Consider the following 23,123-nt stretch of genomic DNA (forward strand, 5'->3'; position numbering starts at 1 on the left):
AATTCTTACTCACAGATTCTGTAAATAGAACGACCTGACTGTAATATGAAGTCACAATTACACGGGAAAAAATCAACTGCTTGAAATAACTTTTAAACGTAAAATTGAAACACTAATGACAACAACAGATTTAACATCACTTTCTTAAATGTTGATTAAAGTTTTTGGGGGCCACAATACAAACAATAACAAGATAAACTATTTTCAATTTTCATGTACCTTATTGTTATGCGATGATTCGCGATTTGAACATATCAGAAGAAGTTGCAATCATCAGCAAATATTCGCAATTGCCGAAAGGCAGTTTATTTAGGAATGGAAATTGAGGTTTAATAATATACATGCACCTCACCTCCTATAAAAATAAAGCTATCTGATTGGATGAAGGGGTCACATGATCAAGGAGTATAATCAATACACCTTCACTCTCATGTGGTATGAAGACACCAAGGTGTCTATCACATACATTCATCTACTAACAGTGTACCTAATATTCTGGCAACATGTTTAATTTCTGGGCCACACAATCTTAACTTTAGGAAATGAAGTCAATGTTAGGACACAAATGTCTAATGCTACAGGCCACATAGTAAAGAGACCCTTGTTAAGGTTATGAATAGAGAAATTACAGTATGGTAAATATGTTTCAAAGCGGGACAGGAATTTTTTTAAAAAACAATGCCTAAATACTGTATATTTCTTGAATGAATTAAACTAATGAAGATGGCTGAGGCCTATAAACTTTCTCATGCTTTGGCAATAGATCAAAAATCCCAATATGGAATATTTTGGTTTAAACATACTTCATTAATGAAAGAAATGAACAAAGTGAGCGAGACTATATATAAAATATCAAAATATAGGATTGGACTGGAAGATGGTAAACAGCTTATGAAAGACATTGCCCACATTTTTGGAACATTTTGTTGAAGTATCAGTGATTCAGGCAAAAACGGGGTTGAAGGACTTTGTTGAAATGGATTTCAAAGCCATTTATTATATCCAATTCTCATTGTTTATTACACAAATTTCCACCCAAAAACAATCTTCTTTTGTATTTTATTGACATACCGGTAATAGATATCATAGACACTTCCCCATGTCTATCTCAGAACTTATGCACATGGCATAGTATTATAAACATTCTTTAGGGAAATGTCCATGTATAGGTACATCTGTACTTACAAGATGTAGTGTGTCCCTGACAGCATTCAGGAACACAGGGCTCAGTGGCTTGTCCGGGCTCATCACATTCAGTGGCACAATCATACTTGCAAGCAGGCTTGGGAGAATCACGTCTTGCTGAAAACATTCAATGACATTTTATTAATAAAATGAATTTATATCTGTGTTAATCTGTTCATTACTTAAAGCTGCACTCTCACAGATTGACAGCTTTTTTTTGTCTTAAAATGAACCAACTTTAGTGATTTAAGACTGGTGACGAAATATCAAATCAGTTTTTCATTATTTACATTTGAAAAAGTTTTGTGGCTAAAAGCGTTCCTAAAGCTTTAAGAAAAATTAAGTTTTTTAGCCTAAAACATCAATTTTCAAATGTAAATATAAAATACTGCCATCTGATTCTTTGTCAGCAGTCTCATATCACTGGTTCTCGAACATTTAAGCCAAAATTGGCTCATGCTAAGACAAAAAAAATTGTCAAACGGTCCATTTGTTAGAGGAGCAAAAGTCAACCAATTGAACATGTACACAGTTATTTAAACAAGCATCAGCCTTAAATCTTGTCAACCCGGACCTTGTTAAAACTCATAGATTATAGTTTTAGTTATAGTAATAGGCACATAATAGTGTACAATAGTAAATTAAATTCCCATACCAGGAGCTCTTCTGCAGTTTATGCAAAATGAAAAAAAAAAAAAAAATCCATATCATTACAGTAAAACTTTGATTGCTCAAGGACGCCTGGGCCCTAGCTAACCCCTCGAGTTATCTGATGTTTCGAACAACCTCCGTTTCCATTTTAGTTCAATATGCAATGTCTTACATATTTTTTTTCAAAGTTTGAAGTTGTCATACCGATTGTTTATTTTGGCAGAATTATGTTTTGTGTTGTGGAAACTGCACATATATCATACACAATGTGAAAATGTAAAAACATCGACAATAAACATTGAATAGCTAGCAATGTTTATTTTTACAAAAAAACAAACATATTTTCTAAACAAGCAACATTTGATTATGACAGTGCATATTATGGCATAAGTCAGATTTAAGTTTCGCAAAATCAAGGATAGATAATTCGATTAGATAATTTAAATTAGGGCATCTTATCTATCTTGCTGAACTGTTGAATAATAATTTTCAGATGTTTCAGATGTTGGCCTGTTACGGAGGGGGTTAATTCATATGTTTATTACTCATTTAAATTTCTCGCATATAAATTCTCATCACTATCTTCTAAAATGCCCTAATCAAATTTCCTTTCATCTGTAATTGCTATGTAAACACCTTGCGAAATTTTTTACACCTGGCAATCGTTTGTTTATTTTGGAACACCCTTCGAAAAATGTGTGAAATATTGACCTTGTTTTTGTGCATGATTTGTGTATTTGGGGCCTGCAATTGTGCTCGACTCCTCGACTTATTTAGGTTTTGATCCAGCGTCAGTATATTTATATAAAATAGTAGGGATAATGGTCGGGACTAAGTCTCGACCTTGACTGATCGCCAGTTCTAAAAAGACCACCTGTTCAAACGATCACAGTTTTACTGTATTTTGTTTTAAGATTACAAATAGTAAACACCCTGAGGAGCTTGCATCCTATGGCCATAATTACAGCATCACACACATAAAGCTACTCTAGCTGTTAAATCTCAACCTGACAATCAACTCACCTTAACATATATGAGCTTAGCACAGTATTTGACAACACAACCAACCATGTGATACATGTTGTACACACTCTCACAAGGCTGTAGGAATTTGAGCAGGGGAGAAACATGCTTTCCCACATCGGCAAAATAGCCCGACACTCGCTTTTGGAACTCCATCTTCTCCTGCCACGACTGGAATAGAATTATAATTAGTTAAAACTCATAAAATAAGTGAAGAGGCATGATTCACAAGAAATATATTTCTGAATAACAGCGCACAAGAGAAAACACCAATACTTGTCTGTTCTTACAGTCATAAAGGGGACATAACTCAATAACTATTCCCAGAACATTTCAGCTGGATTAATTAAGTACCTCCCAATCAAGCTTGGGGACCTTAGGCCCAAGCATTTTCTTGTTATCAATTGGTAATGGTTTGGTCTACTGACATAGCAATACAGCCCTGCTTTTTTAGGAAGGCCATAAAAAACAGTTTTTTCGCCCCAAAATAGTAAATGTATCACATTAAAAAAATTGAACATGAAAAAATTAGCATCTTCCTATCACTAACCTCAAGGCTGGCGTGTCTGGCCTCCAGTGCCTTGAAAAAATTGACAGGGACGTGTTGAAGGTCAGCCCCAGGGTCTGGCAGCACCTCCCTCACCGTCTTCAGCTGAACCAGGCTCCTAAGGTAGAGATAAATGTATGGTATTAGATTGTGACAGGGAATGATGGAGGTTGTTCCCAAGATCAGGCTTTACCTCCCTCAGCTGTACCAGGCTCCTAAGGGAGATATATAAGCATGGTATTAGAAGGTGACGGGGGTGTGGTGCAGGTCGGCCCCAGGATCAAGCAGCACCTTCCTCAGCTGAACCAGGCTCCTAAGGGAGAGATATATGTATGGTATTAGAAGGTGACAGGAGTGTGTTGAAGGTCAGCACCAGGATCAGGCAGCACCTCTCTCAGTGTGACCTTCACCTTAAGAGCACGAACCTTCCACTCAAGGACCTTATCATGGTGCCCTATAATTCTGTGCAGAAATAACTCCCAGTTATGGCTGAGACACAAAGTATTTCTATGAAGTTATAATTGTCGCAATGACCTGCTAATGTGACCCTGACCTCAAAGGCTTAGTGCAAGATTGTTGTAGTGCTTTATATTTTATATTAAGTCACAACACTCTTGCAGTAAGCTCACAACCTTCGAGATGAGAGCACAAATAATATGCCCTACACACTCTGCCATAGTTCTCTACATATCATTAAAGAGTAAATGAACTCCTGTCAATAATAACAAAGGTATTGCTGAGACAAGGTTAAAATAGACAGATTTCCAAGAAGAATACTTTGTCTCCCTCAGGGGTATAAGAACCTTTGCCCCAATTGGCCATCAGGGCTATTTTCTCCCACAGCAAGTGAATAAGTGGCATTTAGCTATCACTAACATATCTTTTGTTTATAACCCTTTTATTAATTGTAATATAGATCTGTACTCCCAATTTCTAACATCTATGGGCCAAAAAAAACCCTGTTACGATTCACCAAATAGCTCCAAAAATCACTACTGTGTGATGCAAGTTCCTAAGCAGGACAAACCAAAACATCAACATTGGCTAGCTATGTCCATAGATTGTCCTTCTATATTAGTTTAAACTTTAATAATTTTATTATGATTGTGAAGATGTTGTACTAAGTTTCACTATGTCACTTTTGCTGGCAGGATTTTGTACTTGAGTGTGGTCGAGTGTTGTGGGCGAAACTGGAGAAAACCCACTTGTCCCACTTGGTGACCACCAACCAAACTCAACCAAACCCACAAGCACCCAGGCCTTTATACATTGAGATATTCTCTGCTACCAGGCAGACCCAAACAAAAAGAAAGCCTTTCAGACCCCCTCCAACAAACAGGACATGCCAACACTTCCAGTTTGACTAATTACAACCCTAGAATGTCCCTATTACCTGGAGATATCCTGAAGTGTATTATCTGTCCCTGGCAGTAGGATGGCCAGACGGACCCACACAGCCACAAGGCAGTCATCCAACCCATCAACCCGGTTCTCCAAATGCTCCATTACCGGTGCACTACCCAACAGCTGGCTCAAGAACCTTCCACTTACACTATAAGTGGGGAAAGAGTTTCTTTACCAACTAATGCCTTATTTGGATGTTTTTTCCAAGTTTACTTAGCATTCCTTATGTTACACTTCCCAACATGAATATCAAGGATCAAAATACATGTTAGACAGTTCTAACAAACCAAATCTCAGTAGTTTATGGCGAATACAAACATGTACATATATATAATGTTTTTTATTATTATTAATATGCAATGCTTATATGTGAAAATATATTAAAACTGTAAAAACTGTATCAAAATCCTGAAATTACCTGACATTAACTTTCTCTGAAGAAGTGAAATACTGGAACACTGAAACTGTCGATGTAGAATCATCCAAGGAACTGAAATGGGTAACATCCAGAGAGCCTATAACCTATTTTTTAAGTAAATCACAAACATCACTATAATAAATTTGGTAGGAACAAATGGATCACTTTGACTGATGCCAGGACCACATAGGAGGAGGAATCAAGAATTATGTGGACCTCTAAAATATTGTCAATCTTTTCCCATACAAATCATTTAAAAACGAATAACTTATTCAAAGTGTTCTGCATTCACGATACAAATTTTAGGTCTGTAATTTTAATGAGTATTGAATAATTATGAGTCAATTTTGCTCCTCAAAACTTGTTTACGGGTTTAGTATCATCATATTTATAAGATTTGTGTTAATATAATGTAAACCCAACAATATACCCATCCTCACTTGTGTAGCGAGAGAAGGCAGAAGGATGCAGCCATGTCCCCTATGACAGTGGGTGGGGTATTGGTCTGGGCATGATCCATCACAAAACTGTACACAAAACGCCACAGAGCGCTGCTGAAATCTGAAATAAGAAGGTGGTAATGTTCCCTATAAAAGTGGGAGAGGTATTGGTCTGGTCCACAACAAAACTGTACAAGAAATGCCACAGATCGCTGCTGAAATATAAAAAAAAGGTTGATAATGTCCGCTATGACAGTTGGTGGGGTATTGGTCTGTTCAACCACAAAACCAGGCTATACACAAAACTACACAGAGCACTGCTGAAATCTGAAAAATAACATGGGGGTAAAGCCCAATTAAAAATGGATGGGGTATTGGTCTGACCCACATCAAAACTGTACACGAAATGCTACAGAATGCAGCTAAAATCTGAAATAAGAAGAACTGGATCACAAAAGTGGCATCTGAAACATGTGCATGATGGCAATCTCATTAAAATCATATCATGACGTTCACTTCATTTCATTACGTTATGTACGATCCACATAGCGTAACGTCGTGAAGCGTGTATTGGGGATCTGATTTTAATGAGATTGGCATGATGGTGACTTGCACACAAACTTTTACCAAGCTGAAATGGTCATGCCAATGTGAGGTTCACTTTTAAAGCCATCTTCATTTATTTAAATGTAGCAGTTTGTTACTGATGATGCATAAATCTGGATCTGTTTTGATATCACAACAATGTAATACCTGCATATTGTAGAGCTGTTGTCACACTTGCATGCCCTGGATTGGTAATTGGCTCATTTCTGAAGGGAAAAAGAAACCTACCTATACCTCTATCTTGATTTGGTGTACGAGTACCGTAAATGTATGTAAAGGGAATGGTTCCAACATTCTCTTCTATCATAACATACATGTATAATAGATATATATTTCTGACAGTTGATACAAATCTGTACTGCATAAAAACAGTTAATGATAACAAATAATGAATACATAAATAATGAATACATAAATAGTGATAACAGGAATAATGAATACATAAATAGTGATAACATAAATAATGATAACAAGAATAATGATATTAACATTAATAATGATAACAGGAACAATGATAATATGAATAATGATAACATGAACGATGATAAGATGAATAATCATAACATGAATAATGATAACATAAATAGTGATAACAGGAGTAATGATAATATGAATAATGTAACAGGAATAATGATAACAGGAATGATGATAACATAGATAATGATAACAGGAATAATGATATTAACATTAATAATGATAACAGAATAATGATCATATGAATAATGATAAGGCCTAAAAAAAAAAATTGTTTGGTTAGGGCTACATCCTTTTCAAAAATAGGTAGGGTAGGTAAGCTTCTTTTTATTTTTTTATTTTTTTTATTAGGTTTTGATAAGACTGTCATTTTCATCATAGTGGAATGGTGTTAAAGTTATCTTCTGAGTAAGCATTTAAGGTTTTTTTGAAAAGCAATTGAAAAAAAAAAATATAATTTTTTTTTTATTCTTTTTTTTTTCAAACTGACTATAAAAACGGTAGGGTCGGCGCCTATTTCGTAGGTAGGGTCGGGTAACCCGAACCAAATGTATTTTTTTTTAGGCCTAACATGAATGATGATAACATGAATAATGATAACACAAATAATGATAACATGAATAATGATAACAGGAATAATGATAACATAAATAATGATAACAGGAATAATGATATTAACATTAATAATGATAACAGGAATAATGATAACATAAATAATGATAACAGGAATAATGATAACAGGAATAATGATATTAACATTAATAATGATAACAGGAATAATGATAACATAAATAATGATAACAGGACAAATGATAACATGAATAATGATAACAGGTATGTAACTACACTTACTGTAATGTTGTGTGCAAGCTTCGAAGAAGAGGGCCATCACCAGTTCTAAAATTTTGTGGTTAATAATATCTATGCACATAAACCCATTTCACTACACCCCTGAATATTGACATACAAGAAGTTTACATATTGTGTGATTTTCTTACCTGAATTTCTGTATAACAGCATGAAGACAGGATAGACAAGTTCTCAGCTCATGTTCAGAACACACTGTCAGTAGCTGCTTGATACCCGGACCTGGATATACATCAGTTACTCAGTTTTATACCATTGTATGAAGTGAAACTTCCTGTCATAACAATTAGACTTTTGACTCAACAATCCCAAATTCTCTACACAAGTCAATTGTCATCAACCTCTGTTATAAAATCATTAATTTAAACAAGTCGGTATGCATTATACAAGTGCAGTTTTTTTCACTTTTAAGGAAATGGTGGCAAGGCCCATATCAGTTACTTGTTCAAATTCATTGGGGTTAATGACCATTTATGTATCCTTTATTCAATTTTACCCTTTTCTAGCAATGCATTGCTGAATTTATAACCATTTGAAATTTTACAATTGTTTACACAAGTTGTGTACACAAATATAAAACAAAATACTTTATGTCATCTAAACACAAGTGTTTTTCTGAGTCTAAATTCACAGTCAAGAACCTAAACAAGCCTCTTACAGATGAGTTTGTGCTGTGAGAGGTCGAGGCGTGCACTTGTCTCAACAACGTCCTGTAGTCCCTCCATGTACAGTAGGATCAGGCCCCATAGGTAATGTCTGCTGTCTGTATCAGCCTCGGAAAACGCCCTGAAACAATGCAAGGGCCAATAGTTAATGATGAGATATCAATGTCATATTTTGTCTCAACAACTCTGTAGGTCCTCCATGTACAGTAGGATCAGGCTCCAAAGGAAATGTCTTCAGTCCACACTAGCCTCAGAAAACGCCCTGAAACAACATTCCACAAAAAAGGTAAAACTGCAAGACAGAGTTTAAGCGATGAATTATCATTTTGGAATACTAGAGTGATCATGGCAAAACCTTTTGGAATATATACAATATGCAGAAGCTGTGCAAGAAGAATTTATTTTAATGATAATTGATATGCCAACTCCATTTCTCTGAGGACATTGATTCTGCAGTACAACATTTAACCTCGGGAACATTGAACTAAGTGATTTTCCAAGCATGACAAGCAATTCAAACCCAACTCGCCAAACTCACTTGACAGCTGCCTCAAATGAGGGCACCATGCGGTCAACCAGGAAGCCGATGTCCAGTCTTTCGTTGACATGAACTAACATGAGGGCCAGGACTCCGCGCCACACAACTGACCGACGCGCAAAACTCACACTGCTGATGTCCAGCATGTCATAGAAATCCACCAGCTTAGATGCCTAGAGATGGAAACAGAAAGGAAGTCATTGTTCTAAGTTAATTATGAACACTCAATCTACTCGGTCATTAAAATCCACCAACTTGGAGGCCTGCTAGTCAGAGAATAAAATATCAATAAGGTTAAAAGCAATGTTAAACTTTTTATCTTCAGATTTTATAATTAAACAAAAGATTAGCTGATTGTACACAGTTATATTGTAGAAAACAATAACTGAAAGGAACATGTTACATTTCCAACCACTCGGACAAACTAGTAATACGCCTGTAGGACATGCGATGACCCACTCATGATATGTTGCCAAGTTTCCAGTATGTTTTATGTTCAAGAACAATACAAGTCATACAAGTCTTCAAGGGCAATAACATTTTGTCTAAAAGCCAAGAATGGGTGGTACGCATCAGGTGCAGGTGCACTACCTCCAGTCCTCAAGTCTATACCTATATAGTTAAGTGAGTCCATGACAAACACAAAAATAAAGTTTTTCATTCTATTGTCTCAATCAATCTAGAGCCATAAGATCAGTAATAATACAGGCTCCTGATGAAGAGTTTCCCATGTTATAAAGTTTCATCAGCTTTGACATCCATTTTTCACAAAGAATAGGGCAATAACTCGGGCTGAAATGTATGAAATATCAAGTGACCCAGACCAGTTATTTCATATAACATAATGCTTAACAATATTTCTATTATGTTTCAGGATTAAAGGTTGAAATCTTTTGAATACATGTGCCACCATCTTGCCCATTTTACACTGAACTTAAAATAATAAGTGAAGTCTTACTACATCATGTAGGTCAGCCGTTATGGCAAGGGTGAGAAAGAGGGACGTGAGATTATACAGCCCTCCCTCTAGCAAATCTTGGACTCTTTTGGCATGGAACTTGGAGTAGATCCTACAACAAAATAATCGGGAATATTTCAATTTCAAAATATAGTTGGTAATGCACTGTCAGATGGACGAACAGTTTGAATCATATTGAAATAACTTGTCACCAATCACCAAAACGGGCATCACAAAAGGAAGCTAACTATGTGTCTTTTTCTCAGTCAACCAAGTGCCATAACTTTTAATACAATTAAGACAGATTAATGGAGCGTGCCTCAGAAGTGCATATTATCATTTTTAACATTAGTAATATATATTATTTTAGATCTAAAAGATTGATTTCAAGTTATAACCAACAATTGTTTGCACGCTGACACCGACTCAAGGCTGCAGTTACCTGCCCTTGAACTGTTTCCACTGCTGTGTGTCTCCATTTCTGTACAACCGACCCAGGTGGTTACTCAACAGTCGCAAAAACAACTGGAAGCTTGTCTCTCGCTCCAGGCTAAAAATATATGTAACTTTAAGGACAAGTATGAGACAAATGTCACATAACCACTAGGTATGGTCACTCAACACTTAAAAGGAACACTGGTAGTTCAGTTTAGGCAGAGACCTTTAAAACTAGACCACTGCAACTAGGGATGCAAATGAATGGCAAAAGTGATATTTGTTAAAAAAAAAACGATCCAAGTATTGGATTGTCAAAATTAATATTTAAGAAGTGGTAGTAAATATAACTATTTGCTATAAGCAATGATTTCCTAATTATTGTATGTCAAATAGTAGTTGGAGTACAAGATTTCATTACATAATATGATTATGTTGACCTTGCAAAATCAACAGTTTGAATTTCCAATAAGCTGAGTTGACAGACACTTATTAAACAGGTTATAGTCAAGCACTTCAGACGAGATTATCTGTCAGAGTTTGTTTGTTTTCTCCACAGATGTGAAATTGGCATCTTCAACATTGCTAAGAAACACAAATCTTGTTGGTTTAACTTAGAATGTTTAAAAGAGTGATATTCATGAAGAGCAATGAAGAGGAACATGCCTTCAGCATGTTATATTGTCACAGTGATTTGAGCAATATTACACAGCTTAATTGGCAGACAAGACAACACTTTAGTGCGAAGGCCGAATCCTTAATTGGAATGGTAATATAAACCTACCAAAAGTCATTGAAACTTGTAACAATGTTTGAAGACACTTTCTAATGGCCAGTTTCTAGAGACTGTTTATAGTAGCTGAAGATGGGTCCCTAATTGACATATGACGCTCATGCAGTATATTGTCATCCCGTTCTTGTCTCTCACATTAGGTGCCAATCATTGCAAAAACATGACAATATTTTTTTTATTCACAACAGCACAGCTGCAGGCACAATGGTGATTTTTTTATTTATTGAACACCCCCTCACCCCATTGTTTACCCCAAATACTGATTTTGACATTCAAATACCAAACATTTCATTGAATATTTCGAAAATATGTTTGCATCCCTAACTGTAACCCTATTGCTGGTAGCTTGTCTCTGGATCAAGGATGGAAATAGGTTCAACAAGTAGTAATTTGAACAAAGAATCAGACATAATAGCACAATGTGGCACATCAAAGAGCCGTAAATGTTGGTCAGTTAAAAATCAAATTCAAAACATGTTTATAACTCTCTACATATACATTTTTACTTTAATTTGTGTAACCCATTATGTGCTTATACATCTTAAACATTGTCATCTAGGTGCCAGTATAAAGGTATGCTATGATAAATGTAACTTCATTACGGTTATGTCCAATGATATTGATATTATCTTTTCCAAGTCTTGGTATTGAATTTCCACTGCTATATGGCAAAAGAAAGTACCTGTCATATTGTCCAGTGGCTATCTGTGTACAGCGGTCATATAGGGCAGCAGCAGAACTCTCCATCCAGGCCAGGCCATCTACCCGACCACTGGACATCTGAAATGTCTCATTCTGAAACCATAGGCAATGGATTGTTTAACTTGTGTTGATAGTTGATAGGCATTCAAAATAATCTGAACAATACACTTATGTGTCAAATGTCTTTTTCCTACAAACATCAAAGCACAAACAGACCATGTCCACATTTCAATGTCTGCAATAGGCCTGTTTCTATATTTAGAAATAGTCAAAACCTCAATAATTAACATGACATTAAAACGATTAAAACATATGATATGTCCGCTCTCAGTAATTATTTAAAGATTGTTGGATAAAAAAAAATTGAATCTAAAATCTGAATGTAAATTAGAGAACCCCGGGACCTGCTACAGGTGAAGGTGTTTTACGTACCAGCCTTTTGTAGAAGTTGTCCCAGAGGGTGACCAGAATGGCAGTGTTTGGCTCCCAGTTGGCTGTCAGCAGCACCATTGTACGGAGATGTCGTCGCAGGACCGTCTCACTCACGCTTGGCTTCTAGAGGATGGAGATAAATATTTGGTGTATCCAGAGAAAATAAGTAGTGACGAAATTCAACCCCGGAAATAGCAAAAAGTCTAGTTTAATAATACAGGTATATAAACATACCCAAGTTTATCGTAAGTGTAATAAACCATTGTTTATTTAATGTTTATTTAACCATTATTTAATTTGTATGATCCATCAATATCTACTTATTTAAACCAAACGGAAGGTCAGTAGCACAGTCATGAGTCATGAGGAATTCTTTTACACCAGGTCGATGGGTGGCTAGTAACAAGAATGTGTCACGCCACAGGTTATCAGGCATAAAGTATATTGTTTGGTAAATAATTCACATTGACATACAACTTCGAGCAAAGGGTATTTTACACCAAGATTTTTTCCAGAATATTTTACATCCTGATTTTTTTCCAAAGAGAATACATTCAAACGGGAAGAATACATACCAACAGGGTTTTCATGCAATTATGCAACTCATTTGGAGCTCTGAGTGAGGTGTGTGGAGGTCTTTTAGCCAAAATTGTTGTCACCTTACACATACATCTAATCCTAAAACAATATTATAACAAGAGCCGTCATAAGACAGCGCGCTCGACTACGCATTTGTCTTAGAACACAATAACGATGTAATAATACCAAGTTTGGTCTCTTTATGTCAAACCTAACTAAAATTATTCGATACATAAGGTGACTTTGATGCTGCCCTCCCACCAGCCCGCCCAAACAATGACGCAAGTCATTCAAATAACTTGATTTCCCATTATGAAAATGTGGTTAAGAATATACAAATATGCCTTTCAAAGGAAATTAAAAAAAAAAAAAATCAAAAATTCAAGGGCCATTATTTGTATTAAGGCTTAAAACAGAGTTATGTTTCTTGTTGTAAGATGGTCGTAAATAATTTTGAATTTTATTAAGTGCATTAAATGAACGGTATAGAAGTTTTTTTTATTAAAATCCCAACTTGCCCTTAACTTTTACTTGCCTAAATCTTTAACCTAAGTCAATCAGGGGCCATAACTTGTATTAAGGATATGGAGTTATGTAACCTCATTGGGTGATGGTCCTGAACAATTGTGTGAAGTATTAAGTCAATTGAATGAAGGATATAGAAGTTATTAAACAATATCCCAACCTGCCCTAAAACTTTAACCTAAGTTCCATAGTCAATCAGGGGCCATAATTTGTATAAAAGATAATATGGAGTTATCTAACCTCATTATGTGATGGCTCTGAACATCTGTGAAGTATTAAGTCAATTGAATGAATGGTATTGGAGTTTTAAGTGAAAATCATGAGCTTGCCTAAAATTTTAACCTGCCCTAAAACTTTAACCTAAGTCAATCAGGGGCCATAACTTGTATTTAGGATAATATGGAGTTATGTAACCTCATTGTGTGATGGTCCTGAACAACTGTGTGAAGTATTAAGTCAATTGAACAAAGAATATAGAAGTTATTAATAAATATTCCAACTTGCCCTAAAACTTTAACCTAAGTTCCATAGTCAATCAGGGGCCATAATCTGTGTAAAGAATGATATGGAGTTATCTAACCTCATCATGTGATGGCCCTGAACAACTGCTTGAAGTATTAAGTCAATTGAATGTAGGGTATTGGACTTATAAATGAAAATCCCAACTTGCCCTAAAACCAGACGCCGATGCCGGGGCGAGTAGTATAGCCCACCTATTCTTCGAATAGTCGAGCTAAAAAGGGGCCAAGTACTTTATGAACATACCATGGCCAACAATTTCTTGAGCAGCACCTTCAGGTCATGGTAGTTACTGTTCCTGCTTTCAAACACCTATTAAATCCAAAACATATACAAATCAATACTCAACTATTATCTTGCATCAACAAACATGCTTCTGTTGTTTATTACAAGCTAACATACACATACATATAATTTTATAAATAAATTGACAATTTTATGTGGAATTTTCTAAAAGCAATTCTATTCATTATAATATTTTATATGACATTATACTAATTGCAAGAACCACAAGAAGCAATCTCCTATGCAGTGATCACCATTAACAAGCATAGGAGATCTCTGCCACAATGTGAGAAAAATTGCTGGATCTAGCTATTTTACTCTTTCTTTTTTATTTCATCTCATCACCTAATTTTGTTTCAATATTTATAAACAAAGGAATGCATTATATGCATGATGTCGCTGCAGTGATTATTGTACATCAAAGGGAAGTAACCGCTGTGTGGAGTTCTCACAACAAGATGCCAATGGTCGACTATTTTCTCATTAAAATAAGGGGCATAATAGGAGAATGATTTAAGCCAAAGTTATGGACCCTGCTACACAAAAGCATAATTATTGTTGTTGGAAACAAGTTTCAAGCGAATATCTTAAACATTGTGTTGCATAACACCATGACCAACAATGATGACACGGCGATAAAAATGGCCATACTTTTTTCTTTGAAAAACAAATGAGCTTAAAATGATTGCATCTCCATTCAGATTAAACATTACAGCATTGAATTTGATTATTTACAGAAGTTTGTTACAAACAAGCCACTGTCCATGTGCCTGCAAGATTGGGGAGGCAGAGATCCATAACTATAAGGGGGCAGAGTAAGCGGCTGACGACATACATACCCTGCTACTTACCTGCCCATGCCCTGTCAGAGTCTGAGTGTACAAGGGAGCTATGTTGTATATGAGCCAGATACCTAGGCCTACTGGGTCTGTGGTCTGGAAAGCTTCAGGTGGATTCACCAGCTCTTGGCAGTCTGAAACAAGGTAATGTACAAGTCAACTTCATCACTTGTTTTATTTCTTAGTTATGTAGTTATTTCAGAAAACCACGCAGCAAAAGAGAAGCTATTCTTATTCAGCTGACTATAAGTGACAATGTGGTCAGATGTTAAAGTGACATCTAGAATCCCCAAAGGTACTAAGATGATTTTACACTTACTAAAATCCAGTTCTTAAATCAATAAATTTTGTGCATTACCTCTAAGGTTAAAAAGTATGCATTTTACAAAACTAGAATCGGATGTGTCGCCTGTCTGGAACACCCATATTTTTTCTATTACAGCTCACTTTGAACCCAAATACAATAGAGGTCATCCATTGACCATAACCGATGTTCACACCAAACTTAAAGATTCTAAACCAAATTATTCTAATGTTATTGATTTAAAACGAAAGCGTGATGCCAACACAGACACCACAGCTGGACAAAGTAATCATTGTTTCAGCCATGCTTCACAGGCGACACAAAACCCCCACAATAATGCTGTATTCTTTTAATAAAAATAAGAAACCTTCCAATTCCATGGGCTTCTGTGTATTGTCCCGATATAAAATGCAGGTTAAAACATGATGGAAACACATCCAGAATGACTGAAACAGAGAAAATCTATGAAGACCCTAAAAACATTCAGGTGTCTCTAAAAACAGAGGCACTTCCAAGTCTTTTGTTTTACCACTACATGTACAAGTACAGTCGAACCCTGTAGGCTCGAACTCGCTTAGCTCAATTTCATTGTGGCTCGAACTGGATCTAAAGGATCAATTTTACTGATTGTTAAATTCTTGCTTGGCTAGAACTCCCCGAGGCTCGAGGTATTTTCCCCGGTCCCTGAGAGTTGGAGCCAACGGGGTTCGACCGTACTTCAATTCTCAAAAAGATAAAAGTTTTGATAAATGCATTAGATACATGTTTATATGACGAGTCTATATACTTTCAACATTCAAAATACCATTCATGCAATTATATCAATGAAAATACAGTTAAATGCTAATACATGTATTAATGCTACACTGCTGATGTTTAACTGGACTTTGGTAAGGGATGGATTTCTTAGTATTAGACCACCCCAACAGTTCTAACCACTCATCGCTGCCATGACTTTCTGCCCTACACTCTGTCAGTGTAAGCACAAGAAGCTCGAGTTCCTAACATAACCAGTACAAGTGTGTCACCTCGCTGCCACATTTCTCCGCCCTCCACTCAGTCAGTTTAACCACAAGAAGCCAGAGTTCCCAGACACAAGTGCACGTGAACATGGATGCCCTCTCACCTCCAGCACACTGGTAAATAAACAACAAATAAAGGTATTCCATTACTTATCATATTAAAAGAAAGGTAGCCGGTGTATTTCATTAGGGAACGAATGGTACTTTCCAAACAAAGTAAAATACAATAAGGTCTTTTCCTTTATATCACCAAACTACCAGTAATACTTTACAGAATATTTGTTTGTATGACTTTAAACTTCTACATTATTTTTTCAAATGATTTCTGTTTTGTTTTTTTCTCAAGTTAGTAGGACATCACATACTTGCTTTGGGACTTTGATTTCAACTTTCGCAGTTAAATATATCAATAAAAGTCGAATAAGATAATACTTCACTACAAACATTTACAAGAAAGATGTATGTGTATGTCTTGCCACAGTTGAAGAGAAAAACAAAGTCCATACCAGAGAGGTGTATCTGATGTTGGCGAGATGGACTAGGTCCCACAGGATGACATGTAGCATTTGGTCATACAGACAGAGGTCAAGGTCACACCCCAGCCCCCTACACCACTTCCCTGGCATAACTATACCTGAAATGAAATGGTTCATGTACGCCGTACCAGAATTGCCCCGGTGGGGCCACCAGAGGATAAGTCATTCAAACAGAGATCAAGGTTACCAAAGCCCCCACCCCTCTCCCCACCCTGTCTGAACCAACTTACCCAAACCACGTCTACTTCTGACTTTTTTTATTTCTCAAATAGTCACAAATAATGCCAGATACAAAAACAAGCCAGGCTATCAGAAATTGTTGATTTAACTTCAAAACTATACAGTGGGCATCAACACATGGTTAAAAACATCTAGATTATAAATGTAGCTCCAGTTCTAAATTTTCTCAAATTCTGGGATGACAGATCAGTATCCAATTTGATTTTAATCCCAATTTATTGAACAATTGTGAAAACTGTAACAGCTGTGATATATGCTCAAGTCAATTTCATTTGTAGAAACAAGTACTGGTATCCAATTGAGAGGCCAAGAGAACTTGCCTCTGGTGAGATGTTGATTCATGGGCTCTTTGATTAGAGGCAGACACCTATCACTCGACCACTCTCAACCTGCAGGGATGGAACCCACAACTACTTGGGTGAGAGGCAGACACCTTTACCTGTAAACTAGACCCTTCTCACCTTCAGATCCCATTTAGCCATAGTTATGTCACTAAAGTAACCTAGAAAATATGCATGCGAGGGTCACCTGAGTGAGTGGTGGTCAGTGTGTGAAGAATGGCCAGCAGCCTCCAGTACAGGTCCAGGTAACAATGGAAAATCTCTGCTCCAACCTACAGAACAGTAACATCAGTTTTTCCATTCTGCTCCCACTTGCACATACAGAACAATAGCAGTTTAATAGCCTCCTGCCATTTTAAAATAGTAAAGGTCACCATGACCTGGCCTTCAAGGTAACATTTGACCACAAGAAATCATAAGGGCTCATCTACTAGCCATTACCAATGAACGTACCAAGTTTGAAGAATCTATAGCAAGATGTTCTAAAGTTATTGATCTGAAAGGAAAGCTGGTCGCTGACGACAACATGGCTGCTGCCACTGGACGTAATAATCTGTAGGTGTCTGCCATACTTTTTAAGTGAAACAAAAGATCCTTCTTGTCCACATTGATCATTGTATTTTCTTTATTAACAAGTAAATCTTTTCTTACATCACTAGGTATAAAATGATATTTAAATTAAAATTTACATATGAATATTTCAGTTCACTATGAGACGTTTTTAGAATACATATACCTTATTGGAGTGTGGCATTTGAAAATGATGACTAGGCAGGTCTGATACCCTGCCAGTATGTAACAGTAGAACATGCAGGTGTCTACTAACAGCCTGTAACAATGCCTCCCCCACATCCGACCTGTAATAGCACACATACACTTGTATTATATTCTAGGCAGGTTTGATACTCTGCCAGTATCACTATGTTACAGTAAAAAGTGGTCAAGGTGTTTGGTAAATGCCTGTTACATCTCCCCAACATCCAACCTGTAATAGCACACATATGTAGTCTTACCATATCCTAGGCAGGTCTGATACGCTGCAATAGGGTAATAGAAGGATGTACGGCTTGTACCTCCCACGTCACACCTCCTATACCACGCATGTATACTTACACCTAGCCTGACCGAATCTGTCTCATTGACTGTTGCATTCAATTAATATATACATATATAATGTAATTCTAAGGGCCTGAAACTTTCTTTCAGAAATAATCTTGAGTATTATTTTACTATAATAACAATAACACAAGAACCCTTGTTTTGAGACAACAGAAATTTCCACCATGCAATCCATGAAACTGTGTTTACTTAATAAGAAACTAACTCGAACATGGTAACACTGTTGTATCTAGCATTACTCATCAATACAGAAACAGGTTTTCCCACAAAAATTGAGCAAAATAATACAATCCCAGATCAGTTTACCTTTTAGTAAGACTGTGAATGTGATCCAAGCATTGACATATCTGGGTGCGAACCTTCTCGCCATCCCTTCCAGTGGTGACTGGAATAGACAATTTTGAATTCATAAATTTGAATGGAGTTGATACCCTTAAATATTCCAAGTTAAAGCTAAAAAAATGCTAATACTGAAAACTATCTGCTCATTATCAGATAAAACTACAACTATCACAAGAATGATGGCTACCCCTGCATGTAACCTTGACAAGATATCACCAGTTTCACGCAGAATATATCAATTGCCAAGCAATAAGTTTATGGGCTTTCATTATGGTAATTTATAAAAAAAAACATTTTATTCTTATTCAATGTAAATAGTTAATATTATACACTCCCACTATGCCATAATTGTAAATATTAAAGGCACTTCAAAACAAGAGAAACAAGCAGTAGCTGAAAAAGATTTTTCAGGCAATTGTACATAATAATTCAGATCATATTTTCATAACAACATTGATATTTTTTTTCAAATTTGTACACATACATCGATGTACACATGCTGACCAACAATACCTGTTTGAAATGAGAGTCCAGCCTTGTTTGCTTCCCTTTGTAATAGACTGAATTCTTGTCTGAAATGAAAATTGTAATTTCAGCAATAACATCAATATTTGAGTGATTTAATCTTTACCAAAGAGAAAAATTAAATAGCGTCTTACTTTAAGGACAGCTCAGATGTAATACCAAAAGATATATTTGTTGAATTTCATTGTAAAGGTGTGTAGCTTTGCAATTTTGCACAAAATTTCTATTAGAAAATGTTGGTCAAGCTTTCATATGCAAAACATTTCACAGAAGGTTATTTTATTTTTAAATAGTGTATCTCATTTACCCCCCCAAAATACATACAAAATATCAAGACCTAGCAGTTTCCAACAAACCGCTTTGCAAGATATTTACTATTTTTGAAACCCTTGTATCTTTAAAATAATTTCTTTAAAGCAATGGAAAATTAAAAACCTTACCCACATTAAAATGCTAGTTGTTTAGGCAAACGCTACTAGTGTACAAAATCTACATTTGCTATAAACATTTTTGAAGTATTTAAACATTGGGTTTATTCTTTTTCAGTGTTGTAAGTAAATTATATGAATTTGCTTTACTGCATAATTTGAAATTTATTTTCTATTTTTAATTCCCAAGTGCCAACCTATCAGGTGCACAATGGTGTCATTATGATACATAATATAATAATACATACAATCAAATCAGACCACTTACCGGAGGATACAAAATAGTTTATCGAGCGCATCAGTGGACATCTGTCTTGACCAGTTGAAGCCAAACAAGGTGACACGGCCATTGTGGTGTGGGGTTGGCGCATTGTTGGTAGGCTCAAGCATCCTACAAATAAATTACCAGTATGCTCATGCTCATTGTATCAAAAAACTGAATACATAAATTTAATATTATAAGGTATTCGATACTGGTGAAACAAGTCTATTAAATGAAAGTCTACATTTAAATAGGATTACTGTTTTACATGAAGTATTTGTTAGTCAGTTGAAAAAGGGGCGTAACTCAACAATAATTAAAGCCAGAGTTACAGACCTTACCGTAGATGTGTGTATTCTAATTTCTCTATGGCAACAAGAGTACTAAGCTTCATTTGAATATCTTGAAAGGTTTTTGAGTTAAGGCCAAAGTTAAGGCAACCAAGGCTATATAATTACATCTACTTATGTTCTTTAAAAACCGACAAGCAAAAAACAGTATCTTCAACAATCTGTTTTATTTTTCACAAACACTACTCACAATTCAACTCCCAGTAGCATCTTCATTCAAAATATGGTATTTATCTGGTTGAGCTAAATACACATATGCTATGGTTTACAATTGATCATAACAATTTCAGCTCAAACTTTTATATTATATATCTTGTAAATTTCATTGAAGAAAAATGCTGTTTTTTTTCTTCCACATGGTACAAGTCCTTTCACCAGAGCCAAGATCCTTATGAAACATATTTCATGACAACAAGTCCTGAGAATAAAACTTCACAAGCACTGTTTTGTGCATACATTGCTTTAGAAAATGCGTTCTGCTGATGCACCTATTCCTGAGGAATGGGTTGTTAGGGTAGCCAATGACTTATGACCATAGGGGCCATGTTATCAACGATCATATAAGAAAATGTTCTACAATCAAGAAACAAACATGGCCTTTTCTCAGTCACACTTATCAGCTATATGTGACATATGCTACCAAGAATAACAGTTTAAAAAAATATTGATTCGATGATCCATTGTTCTTTGGTTGAGGAGCATAACAAAAATGAAAGAAATACCTGTTGAGAAATCCTGATTTCCAGTAACTATCTTCATGGTGATTGTCTGCCTTTATTCTTACATTACCCAGGCATCTGAACTGGCAAAACGGCACATCTGAAAAAAAATACATGCGCATACATGTACTTTTGATTTTCCAATAATAATACCACTTTTGGGGTGTTTTTTTGGTTATCATTCAGTTTAACACTAAAATCCAAGATTAACAGACAGAAACTTAGACACAAGTCTGTCATGTTTCATTTATGATTTATCTTTGAACGGGGCGCATTATTAATTGTGAAATGAGTCCAAGAGGCTTGGTTTAATGGTTTCCCAGTTCATAGTGTGTACATTTATCATGTGAAAGTCACATGAGTAGTACAGATACTTATACCGACGCTATTTTACAATTAAAACAAGACATTTTATAATTAAAACAAGACACCAATGTGGCAACGCCCCATTAAAGCCGGATTTTTTTATTTGACAATGCAATTTTGCAAACCTAAGATTTGAGCTAGTGACCTAGTATTTTTAACCAAATAGACGCAAAATATTAAGATCCTGAAAATACAATCATTGACTGTGGTGCTGACAGGTCAATGGTGTGTGTGCCAGTGTGAAAGCATGTGAGCGTGTGTGTGTGTATGTATGTGTGTGTATGTATGTAAAGTAACCAAATGTCATGAAAATTGGAAAAAAAAAATTCAATATCCTGCAGGAAAAAACTGTAATTTTTGCTAAAATTCTATTATACTTTTATGTGACTAAGATATCCTGGAGAAAAAAAACTGTAAAAGTTTCATGAAAATTTGATTTTTTTTATGACATCGGGACAATATTTCCTAAGATTTGACCTAGTGCTTTTTATCTGAGGTGACCCATATTTACAAATGTTTAAGACAACATGTAGACAAATATTCTGACCAAGTTTCTTAAAGATTTGACAAAAAATAATGAATTTTTATGACCGTGGAATTCTTTCTCCTAAGATTTGACCTTGTGACCGGGGATTACCCATGTTAAAGAACTTTCAAGATATTATGATGACAAATATTGTGACCAAGTTTCATAAAGATTTGACAAAAATTGTTGAATTTATGATGTGGAAAGATTTTCCTAAGATTTGACCTAGTGACCTAGAATTTGACCAGGGATGACCCATATAAAAATAAGCAAGATATTATGCAGACAAAATATTCTGACCAAGTTTTATCAAGATATGAAGAAAAAAAGTTGAATTTATGAGGTGGAAATATTTTTCCTAAGATTTGACCTAGTGACCTAGATTTTGACCCGGGTTGACCCATATTAAAAAATATGCAAGATATAATGCAAACAAGCATTCTGACCATCTTTCATCAAGATTTGATAAAAATTGTTTAATTTATTACCGTGAAATAGTTCTTCTTAAGATTTGACCTAGTGATCTAGTTTTTGACCCGAGATGACCCATATTCATATATATTCAAGTAACATGCCGACAAATAGTCTGACCAAGTTTGATAACCATTGGATAAAAACTCTTGATTTTATTACCTAAAATGAAAAGTTTAACTCAGAATTGGTAACGCCCGCCCGCCTGCCCAACGGCTTCCAGCCCGTTTTTCGCCATTCTATAACCAGTATTTTTTCGATGAAAAATCCGGCTAATAACTGGTATTAAACCCAGTAAAATTTTGATGCGAAAGATTAAAAGTATCTTCCATGGCCTAGAAGGTAACTTAGGTTCACCCCAACCTGAGCGTAGGGTGTTTTGCGGAAACAATTAACGAAGTTTCCGCAAAACACTCTGCGCAAGGGTTGGGATGAACCTATCTAACATGAGCGATTGCAATTGTATCCTCTTGTGTCCCTTTAATGTGCACAATTGCACAGAATTTCTTAAAATGTAATTAAAATACATGCATTCTAAATTTAACTGAACTGAACAGTGAAAGTAACAAAAAAAGTAAATGTGTACAAAAAACGCACATAAAAAATGCCTGAGGCAATTAGAAAATTAGTGGTGCGTTAACCCCAGTTGATGAATTGGGACATGATTTTTTTCAAAACTAGTTCTTA

General features: G+C 35.6%; 1 protein-coding gene across 1 annotated transcript in view; it reads right to left on the bottom strand.

The window, feature by feature from the left end:
• LOC128236578 (protein MMS22-like) overlaps window positions 1-23,123 on the bottom strand; it is a 36,961-nt gene that overhangs the window by 8,379 nt on the left and 5,459 nt on the right. Inside the window, exons 2-26 of the mRNA XM_052951517.1 lie at window positions 21,077-21,173; window positions 20,011-20,133; window positions 19,303-19,361; window positions 18,754-18,832; window positions 18,065-18,185; window positions 17,516-17,600; window positions 16,718-16,845; window positions 16,218-16,325; window positions 15,557-15,635; window positions 14,898-15,019; window positions 14,008-14,073; window positions 12,139-12,261; window positions 11,687-11,799; window positions 10,219-10,326; window positions 9,777-9,888; window positions 8,819-8,991; window positions 8,274-8,401; window positions 7,747-7,837; window positions 6,422-6,480; window positions 5,669-5,789; window positions 5,229-5,300; window positions 4,800-4,958; window positions 3,410-3,524; window positions 2,860-3,030; window positions 1,186-1,302 (exon numbers count right to left, since the gene is read on the bottom strand). Coding sequence (XP_052807477.1) covers window positions 1,186-1,302; window positions 2,860-3,030; window positions 3,410-3,524; window positions 4,800-4,958; window positions 5,229-5,300; window positions 5,669-5,789; window positions 6,422-6,480; window positions 7,747-7,837; window positions 8,274-8,401; window positions 8,819-8,991; window positions 9,777-9,888; window positions 10,219-10,326; window positions 11,687-11,799; window positions 12,139-12,261; window positions 14,008-14,073; window positions 14,898-15,019; window positions 15,557-15,635; window positions 16,218-16,325; window positions 16,718-16,845; window positions 17,516-17,600; window positions 18,065-18,185; window positions 18,754-18,832; window positions 19,303-19,361; window positions 20,011-20,133; window positions 21,077-21,173 — 2,729 coding nt within the window. The remainder of the gene's footprint in view (window positions 1-1,185; window positions 1,303-2,859; window positions 3,031-3,409; window positions 3,525-4,799; window positions 4,959-5,228; window positions 5,301-5,668; window positions 5,790-6,421; window positions 6,481-7,746; window positions 7,838-8,273; window positions 8,402-8,818; window positions 8,992-9,776; window positions 9,889-10,218; window positions 10,327-11,686; window positions 11,800-12,138; window positions 12,262-14,007; window positions 14,074-14,897; window positions 15,020-15,556; window positions 15,636-16,217; window positions 16,326-16,717; window positions 16,846-17,515; window positions 17,601-18,064; window positions 18,186-18,753; window positions 18,833-19,302; window positions 19,362-20,010; window positions 20,134-21,076; window positions 21,174-23,123) is intronic.

This window comes from Mya arenaria, chromosome 6 (assembly GCF_026914265.1).
Source record: "Mya arenaria isolate MELC-2E11 chromosome 6, ASM2691426v1".
NCBI classification, from domain to species: Eukaryota; Metazoa; Mollusca; class Bivalvia; order Myida; family Myidae; genus Mya; species Mya arenaria.